Below are 10,342 nucleotides of genomic sequence, written 5' to 3'. Positions count from 1 at the left end.
ACAGTCGCTCGCTGCGGAAATGCCTCGCTTACCAGCTACGTATAATATATATATATTATACGTAGCTGGTAGTAGTATATATAGTAGTATATATAGTAGTAGTAGTAGTATATATACTATATATAGTAGTATATATAGTATATAGTAGTATATATAGTAACTTTTCGGGGGTAGTATATATATATATACTACCCCCGAAAAGTTTCGGTACAAAGTAGGTTTATGTATACTTTACGTGTATTCGAGAAAAAACAGACATATCAATGGAATTTATTTTTATCTGGAACCTACAATATGTATTTGAGAGAAAAATACAGAAATTTAACAAAAATGGACCATTGTTTTGTCAAAAATTTAAATCTTCGATTCATCAAAGTAGCCTCCACGTGCTGTGTTAATAGCTTTACAGACTTTGGGCATTTGCCGTATTAGTTTCTGTATAGTTTCGAGCTTGATTGCTATCCAGGCTTTGTGAAGACCTCAAATAATTGTTTCTCGCTAGAGGGGCGCCCCACAGTAACTCAATTGGATTACGATCCGGTGATTGTGGGGACCACACCATATTTTTGAGATCCCCCTGTTGCTCTTTTGCTGACAAATACCCTCTACAATGTCGGGATGTGTGTTTTGGGTCATTGTCTTGCTGCATGATGAACCCATGACCAATAAGCCTCTTCCCAGATGGCACTGCGTGTCTGATCAAAATCTGATGGTGCTGTTCTTTCTGCATTGCACCCTGTATTTTCACTAAATCCCCCACTTGATTGTTACCAAAGCAACCCCACACCATCACAGAACCACCCCCGTGCTTTACCGTTGGCAAAATACACGACGGAAGCAGTCTTTCGCCCTTGGAGCGACGCACGAAAACCCTGCGTCTATGACTGAAGAGCTCAAACTTCGATTCGTCAGTAAATAAGCACTTGTTCCATTGCTCTGGCCCCCAGCTTGCAAATTTTCTTGCCCACAGCAATCTCTTCTTTTTGTTTTGAGGACGCAAGAGCAATTTCCCAGTTGCCACACGACCGTTTACTCCCGCCCGCGTCCGGACAGTTTCATAGCTGATCGGCTTTCCGCGAGTTTCGTTCACTTCAGCTTGTATTTGGGGCATTGTTTTCAACCTGTCGCGTTTGTTTGTAACTATAATGTACTTGTCCTCCCTTGCAGTAGTAGCTCTAGGCCTTCCAGATCTTGCTCGAGAGCGATTTCCCTCTGTTTCAGCAAATCGTTTTAAGGTATCATGCACTGTAGTATAGAGGATTTTCACTTTTGGGGCTATTTCCCGTATTGTATAGCCTTGGTCTAGTTTCAATGCCCAATTCCCTTTTCGTACGGGGCATTATTCTGACTAATAGGGAACACTTTACACCTCACTTCAACACACACACACACACACACACACACACACACACACAACTAGCGTGCAATAGACAACTCCCAACAGTGAGATCTGAGAGAGAAGTAGATAGAGCAGCTTGAGAGACACCTGTGAGGCATTTGTAGTGTGTTCGACCTTCAATTTGCAGTGTAATGGCCGTTTTGTATCGCATGCGTAGGTAATGCACCATCACATCGGCGTGATATTTAAGTTTATTTTTCTTAATTCATCCACAAGAGGCCAAGACCTTTTCTCCCGTCGGATTCTAAAATATTTCACCTTTCATGTGTGAGCAAATTGTACTTCATTCTTATGTTACATTTTGAAAATTTCTTTATTTCGTGTTTGTCCGGAAACTTTTCGGGGGTTGTATATATAGTGTTCGAAGTGGAAAAAGAGCACAGGTGGTGTGTTTTAGTATGATTTTGACTCAACATACCGGCTATTTAAATATTGTCTTGATCATTGAAAAACCAGAGACGGTATGTCCGCATAACTGAAAAACCAGAGGCGGTATGGCATACCACTACATACCGCCTCACTTCGACCACTGTGTTGTATATATATATATATATATATATATATATATATATATATACAGTAGTACGACGTCGATAATCCGAACTAATTGGGACCATAGGTAGTCTGGATTTTCAAATTGTTCAGATTTTCGAAAATGACCAAGAAAATGCCATTTAGGATTATATATACAGTACAGCATGCTCTTTTATCGATACAGTGGTTATACAGTACCTACAGTAATTACAATACCACACATAAGGCTACTTACATTTAATGTTTCTAAAGAACCTGCTCGTACATTAAATTACACTGTTCTTGTAACTCACGTTTAAAACTTACCTTGTATAGGCCTAAGGGAAAATAAAAATGTGTATGGCAAACAATTTCATGTGAATGAGCTTTTGTAAAAACACTGACTTCACACAAGTTTGTTTATCGCTAGAGTTAAGACAAAATGTAAAAAGCTCCTTGGGACCGCATTCGGATTTTATATATACATCAGTGACCGGGTGAGGCTGTGCCAAGTTATATGCCAAAAACGCCAGAGAAAGGCAGAAAATGAAAAATATATGAATGTAACCTGATACCTTGCAGGCTGAATTTCACTCCACTCCACTCCTTCTGCAGTCTTGTTGTTCTACATTTATTCGTTTCTCTGTACGGACTTCATAATTTCTCAACTTTAGACCCTCATATCTTCCTTGTTTAGCAACACTGATAACCTATCTTTTGCTTATTTTCTTTCACGTTTTATACTAATTGTTTTAATGCCATAAAATGGTATAGGTTATGTTTGAAAAAATTAGAAGTTTGTATTGGGATGGCAACATTGCTTGTGTGACACTACTGTCATGTTCTTTGTCACGTGTCCCCCTCCTTACGTACCAGGTTATCTGCATACGTTTTTTGGGGCCGCAGTGGCTCAGTGGTAGAGCGTTCACCTCTGGTGCTTGGGGTCCCGGGTTCGATCCCAACCCCGCCAAGTGAACTTTGTGGTGGACAAACACCGTGTGCGTGGGTTTTCTCGGGGTTCTCCCGTTTCCTCCGACTTTCTTCATTCCACAATTTCATTCATTACTCATCATCACCGTCTTCTTTAGCTTTTAGCCTAACCGCATAAGCGTGGGACGTAAAACTCAAAGATTTCATTTCACCCGTTTTTCATTTTCTGCCGTTTGCGGAGTTTTATATATATATACGTCTCGCATACGTCTCTTGTTGGTCGGAGATCGAACTAAGGACCCCACGCACCAGAGGTAAGCGCTCTACCACTAAGCCACAGTTTCTGGGGGAAGGGGGCACGATGTTTGAGTTTCTTCCACATTCGGTGCTACCATGATGACTGCACCACTGATTTGAACCTTTACGTGAGCTGTAGAATTAGATTTCTGGGCTTTCGGCATCTATAACCATGTAAGCCCATCACGTATGACGTCCCTCAGCGATCACACTCACCGAAAATGTGAAAATTCTGCAAGATATTTAATTTACTTTAATATAGTAAATACAATTTCGGGAGGGCTTAAGATCGAAAGCCCCTCTCAAATACGACACTGGTCAATGGTGTAAAGTGTGTCCCACAAAACGCAGATGAAGCTTTACGGGTTTCCTTATGCGACATTTCTTTCCCCCTCCCTCATTTTTGTTACTTAAAAGTTTAGTTCCATGTCTCATGATTAGGCACTGAGACTAAGGGATACGGTGATGATAAGATGGATGATAATAGTGACATGGCGTAAGTAGGAGTAAACATGAGAATCCCGAGAAAAACCCTGCACATGGGGCTTGTCCACCAGAAAACCCACCTGGCAAGAGTTGGGACCGAACCAATAACCCGTGCCAGAGGTGAGTCGCCTCAGCCGCACAAGGGAATTCTACGGTTTCATGTGTACAATAGAACATGGATGCTTCAAATGGAATTTTAATTAGGAATAAGGCTTTGATCAATAAAACCCAATTTTACTCGATAAAACCCCTGGACTGTTTTTCTTAACGGGGTTTTCACAACCTTGGTGACTGTTGCCAGTAAAATATTAATAATGAGTACAGTAATTGGATTCACTGGAGCACAGGATTCTACGAAATAGAAAATGTATAGGTAAAATACGATGTGCAAAATTTTTCATGAAGGAAAAAGAGTGTGAATATAAGTAATTATTGTCAATGCACAGCATATTGAAATGAATTTTGAGTGATAGTGAAAGTATTATAAGTGTGCTCTTTCACTATCCTCGTTTATGCGTACCCTCCGTCGCTGACGCGCATCCTCCCTACGGACGCAATCTCTCGCTACCGTTCGGGCTCTCTTGCTACACTCCTGCGCTATCTTGATTAGATAGCATTCGTGCTTTTTAGTGGTCACCTAACACAAGTTGGTTCATGTTTTATGCACTGAAGTTTTTATGTCATACGTCCACACGGTATTTATAGTGAGCCCCCTGAAATCAATCTGCTAGTAGTAATAAAATTCTTCATTTTGGGCATGCTCTGCTAAAAGAAATACAAAGCTCTAACCTAACCTGAAAATGTAAGAAATGTGTCAAAATTTGGTAGAACCGTCTGTTCAAGCAATGCCGAGTAATTTAATAGTCTACAGCTAAGCAAAGCTGTAAAAGTCAAAAAAGCATGACTGAATCTTGGCTTAAAACAACGAGATCATAAAACAAATAAATAATAAACGAACAAGAGTAAATGCATGCACAATCGTTGTCACGTGAATTCTCCTGAAGAATCCACGTGACTCGTCACGATTTGGTGCGCATCCCATTATCTTCTATAAAACGAAGGAGAAAACCAAAAAGTAACAAAAAAATATTCGCACAAGAAGGTGGGAAAAAGCTTTGGCAGCCTTTGAACTCATCAGCAGGTGACAATTGAACAATTTACAATATACTCAAGGAAATTCATTTTTAAGAATCTGTCATAGGCAGCTAATGAAAACGTAATTCATGTTCGTATATTTTATGTTTATTGATGTTACATAAGAGTTCCCAAATGGTTAGTACACTCGAATTTAATTCCCAGTGCGTGTCACTAGTTTTCGGTGTTGATCCGGCGTCAAATTAGGAAGCAAACAAACGTATGCCGGTCTAGAAGTGTCTAGCCTTGAGAGATTGATGCTAAACTATCGCCAAAGGATAGCACTATACAGTGGAGTCTCGTTAATTCGAACTTGGATAATTCGAAATATTGGATAATTCGAACAGAAGTCCATTCCCCTTGAAAACTGTATTGAAAACAATAGTAAAAAATCGTGGATAAATCGAACTTTTGAACCTATGTTTTGGGTAATTCGAAGTAAATACAGTTGAAAAATTTTAATGTTGGACAGATGTAAACAGAGAAATGCAGTTTTAACGTGTTTTCACTTATCCAGATGCAGCCATAGGGAAGAGTAATACAAAAGATAAATAGAATATCTATGTAATGATAAAGATGAAGGTGAGTTGGAAAGCAGTAAAGATAGAGAACGTGTGCCAGTCTTATCTTGTTTCAGAATTGGTTGAAAATTTAAGATGAATTATTCATAAAGTCAACCAAATGTTATTAATATCGTATTCCACGCAATACATGAAATTCAAGAATTATTGATCGTACAAAAACAATCAAATTTAAGCAAATGAGGTTTACGACTTCTTAAAAGTGAGAACAGAATATTCAAATTGTTACTGGTGTTTAATTGTTTGGGTTATTCAATGTATGTTGTAATGTTGTACGTAAATATATTTTCCATTGTACACGTAGTTTGAATTATGTGGAATCAATGTCGTCTGTTAGTTTGCGGTATTCGATCACGCAAATAATAAGGTGCTTTAAAGGTAAAGTCTACACCATATGAATATGTTCTTGATGCACAAGTACTTTGGTTTGTTTGTTGTTATATAGGCCTATGTGAAAATGAATGTTGTTGGATAATTCGAATTTTGGATAATTCGAAGTTTTTTCGTGTTCCCTTGGACTTCGAATTAAAAATAGTCTACTGTATATTCTTTATCTTTCCCCTGTATGAAAGATGATCGAAAGTTACAAAGCATAAAACTTTTATGATAATAATTATAACTTAACGAAAATTTGTTTGTAGATTAATAACATGTCTGTCTTGGTGCAGGTTCGAAGTCCTCGGATTCTGATCACGTATATACCCAAGAAGCGAGCGTCAAAAATGATAACTCGTCTGGAAAATTGGTCGAGAGTAGAAGTGAGATTAGTGGTGCGGTTCTTGTAGGCCAAAAACACTACACCTGCTGGTATTCATAGGCAGATCGTAGAGGTGTATGGAGAGGGCTAAATTTCAAAGCAACATGTAGGGAAGTGGTGTCGTGCCTTCAAAGAAAGACGGATTAATATTGTTAATGACAACACTGGACACAGTAATAGACCCAATACTTCAACTATTGACGGGTTACGATTGGAACGACTAGAGCACCCCTTTTACAGCCCTGGCCTAGCTTCAGTGACTTTCACCTTTTCCCTGTTCTAAAGCAAAAATGCCTGGCCACCATTATCTGACATGCGATTATGTCCAAACCGCTGCCTCACGTTGGCTACGAGAAATTGACGCGGATTTCCATGCAAACGGTATATAAACATACAGATGGTGTTCAGAAAAATGGAAACACCTGTAGTTGGCAACACGTCAGATGTATGGGTTGGCAGTGGTGTCGTGGCGCCCGCAGCGCCGGACCGTTGGTGGGGGTGTGTTAGGTCGGTCTCCATACTACGTCAGGCGCAGTGGAACAGCAGTATCCAGTGGCTGCAGCAGACGGAGGTAGTGTAAAATGGGATACCTCTCAGATTTTCAAAGAGGGCAAATTGTTGGTGCGCGGTTAGGTGGAATGAGTGTGAAGGCAGTGGCTACTGTGTTAGGTGTGTCGCGTGGGACAGTGTCGAAGGTGATGACGGCCTACACAACACACGGGAAAACCACATCAGGGAAGCGGAACAGTGGGCGGAAGAAAATCATGAGTGACAGGTCACGCCGGGTATTAAAGCGCATTATCACGCAGAACCGTCGTGCCACTGCGGAGCAAGTGACGGAGGAACTCAATCAGCACCTCCCCCATCCTGTTTCGACAATCACAGTCCGCCGCGAATTACATGACATGAACTTACGGGGTAGTGTTGCACGGGCCAAACCGCTCATCAGGGATCATAAGGCTTTCGCACGCCACAAATGGTGCCGCGATCATGCAACTTGGACCGTTGAGAACTGGAAACGTGTGATATGGTCGGATGAGTCATCCTTCACCCTATTCCCAACCACGGGCCGTGTTTATGTGTGGAGAACGCCCAAAGAAGCTTATGATCTGCAGTGTCTCCGCCCAACTGTGAAACATGGCGGCGGCTCGGTGATGCTGTGGGCCGCCATATGATAGTTTTCATTGGGTCCTGTGGTCACACTTAGCGGACAAATCACTGCCAACGATTATATCGCAATTTTAGGAGACCACTTGCATCCTATGGTCCGGATGTTGTTCCCGGGCAATGACGCCATCTTCCAGGATGATAATGCACCCATTCACACAGCTGGCGTTGTTGCAGCGTGGTTTGAGGAACATCAGGATGAAGTTCAACACCTCCTCTGGCCCGCCCAATCCCCAGATCTCAACATAATTGAACATCTGTGGTCCGTCTTGCAAACACGACTCCGGCGACGATTTCCACCTCCATCCTCTCTCACAGAACTGGGCGATGCCCTGCACGAGGAATGGTGTAAAATTCCACTTGCTGCCATTCACGACCTCTATGCCTCCAACTCACGTCGCATCAAGGCTGTTCTGAAGGCGAAAGGTGGCCCGACACCATATTAATCTGGTAAGTTGCAATTTCGTTCAGGTGTTTCTATTTTTCTGATCACCATCTGTATATAAACTTTATCTGCCGTTGTGATAAGCGGTTGAACAAAAACTGTGATTACATCGAAAACCAGCGTTCAGTGCCCTCTATCATCAGCTGTGTTGATCTTCGAACTATGTCTCACACATAAGCCATAATAGGCTTTTTAATCTTATTTTGATCATCCCTCGTATTTTGTAGAAAGCGACAATATTAATAATGATTAAAATCAACTTCAAGACATGAATATTCAAACTATATCAACAGACAAGTTTTGAATCAATACAAAGTCAAAGTCAAATGACAAAAACCATCCCGGGCCCGAACCTCATCTATGTTGAAAATTTGATTGAGATCGGTCGTGTGGTTCAGGAGTTATTAAGTTACAATAATACTCAGTTTCATTTTATTTATATACATTAATGAGTTAGCGTACCAGCCTGTGACATGCAAAAACCGGGTTCGATTCCCGACGGGAGCTCATGTGATTTAGATTCCACATTAATCTGTAGTTCCGCGTCTCATATAGCCTCTCTGCTGAAAGGGACGCTAAAATAAAAATCACATCACATCTACTAATTAATGCATTTTATCCTTAAAAACCTGCAAACAAAATTTTGATTCCTACACTAAACGGCGTGACAAACATCTTGGTATTTGAAGGCGGCGCTCAAGTTTCCTTTAAATGCTGCTAGCAAATGAGAGGCCAGCGGTATTGCCATGTTTATTTTGTACACATACATGTCTATCCCCTGCCACCTGATCGCGCTGTAGTTTGTCTGCTTAACATAGCCACACCCCTTTACGACTTGGCAACGTCGTGCCAGAGTTTGCGTTTTATTCGTTTAGCTGAAATGCCAAGATGTTTGTCACAGGCTTTAGTAACTATGGGTACTGCACTCTGAGTCACAAGTCCTTCACACCAGGAATAGTTTCTAATAATAACACAAGAAAAAGTGTCTCCCTCCTTGCAACCGAGACTTTCATTCCAACCATTTCGAGCTCTTCTTTTCCTCTACCGTATACGTTGCATAATGCAGTATGTAAACCAAGTTCATCAAACACGCGGGAATTCCCAACAAGACTTTCTCACAAAGATCAGAGATAGATGGATAATTCCCTCGCAGAAAACACACGTGATCATACCAACATGGACTGTATAAACCTTTGCACTCCTTGAGTTCCATGTTCGTTAGTACCAACACAGTACAGTATGTTGCAGGTAATAAGTGGGTCGCTGAACCTAATTATTATCTCAAACTGTCTTTAAGGCATGACAAATGAAGAAATCAAATTAAGGACATTCTCGCTTATACTATTTCAACACTATATCTCTTTTAATACTAGATTTCACTTGATATATTTCCATTATATGCTATACACGCACACACTGACTTCCTTCTTAATTAACAAGCCTTTCGCTAATTCCCATCAGTTTGCACACTAAAATCAGACAGGAAAGCTTAGATCAATCTCTCATTTCTTCTTTCGTCTTTTCCGATAGGATCACTTCCCTATAAAAGGGTATGGCCAGGGTCGGATTAAGGGGGGGGCTTAGGGGGCTATAGCCCCGAGCCTCCAGATGGAAGGAGCCTCCACTCTGATCAAAATCTCAACTATCTATCTAAAAAGAATCATGAAGATATAATCATCATCATAAAATAAAATATGACCAAAAATATGAAACATATTCCCTTAACCTTCCTACTGTACTTTCACAGAAAAGTATTAGGCGAAGTCAGCAGGGAGCACATATTTTTTCTTACCAGGGGCCTCCAAATGGGTTAATCCGATCCTGACACTCTTTTATATTCATAAGCTTAGTAGTTGCTTTGCAGAATTTAATTTACCTTGGTTAAAAACAGCAAAGTTTGTACGCATATAAATAACTATTACAAAGCTAGTATTGATTGTGAATTTTTGTCCTATGTCGTGACCAAGCAATTTGAAAACAACTCCATCACAGTATGCAACCCAACATTACTTATTACTACATAAGACGGTATACACTTAAGGATACTCATTCAAAAAAAACTCTTACCTGAGTGTAAACTAAAGGTACACAGACTGTATCGTATCCAATGAGACTCCCGAGTCTTTTCCTGATATCAGACAGCTCTGTGAGCATCGTTTGAACCACGTGATCGTTCTGAATTAGACTTTCTTTCCTTGCTCTGTTTATGATATTCGTCGCCCACACGAGCGGCATCCAATATTTGGACATGGAACTCTTCTCGTCCATAAGGTCGAATATCTTCTTTTCGCTTTCCATCATCAAACCTTGAACAAAAGAAAATCAAATGAAGATAATAAAACAAAACTGTATTCAATCCAAAGATTTACAAGATTATATGGTATCACTAATGTTTCTGTATATAGGAACTGCAGCTCATAGACCAAAACCGAGGCATATACAGTTTCTGCCTCAAAGTACACACATGAAACTAATTGATACAAGAAATACCTACAACTCAAAAAAAAATACTGATTGAAAGCAGTAATATTTAATATTGAAGTTCAAGAGTTAGTGATAAACGAGGGTAAGTCAAAAATTATCCGCAATGTAGCTTTAACTTTTCTTACATTGTTCGTACTCACCTCTGTCCT

The 10,342-nt window shown here is 40.3% G+C and overlaps 1 protein-coding gene across 1 annotated transcript in view; it reads right to left on the bottom strand.

The window, feature by feature from the left end:
* Positions 1–9,740: 9,740 nt before the first annotated feature.
* Positions 9,741–10,342, bottom strand: part of LOC145676757 (bestrophin-4-like) — a 90,281-nt gene continuing 89,679 nt past the window's right edge. The window contains exon 4 of the mRNA XM_081747568.1: positions 9,741–10,015. Coding sequence (XP_081603694.1) covers positions 9,756–10,015 — 260 coding nt within the window. The 3' untranslated portion in view covers positions 9,741–9,755. The remainder of the gene's footprint in view (positions 10,016–10,342) is intronic.

Source organism: Thermobia domestica, unplaced genomic scaffold (genome assembly GCF_964235325.1).
Source record: "Thermobia domestica unplaced genomic scaffold, izTheDome1.hap1.1 HAP1_SCAFFOLD_339, whole genome shotgun sequence".
In the NCBI taxonomy this organism is placed as follows: domain Eukaryota; kingdom Metazoa; phylum Arthropoda; class Insecta; order Zygentoma; family Lepismatidae; genus Thermobia; species Thermobia domestica.
The sequence above is the reverse complement of the archived record's forward strand: the minus strand, read 5'-3'. Positions and strand labels throughout refer to the sequence as shown.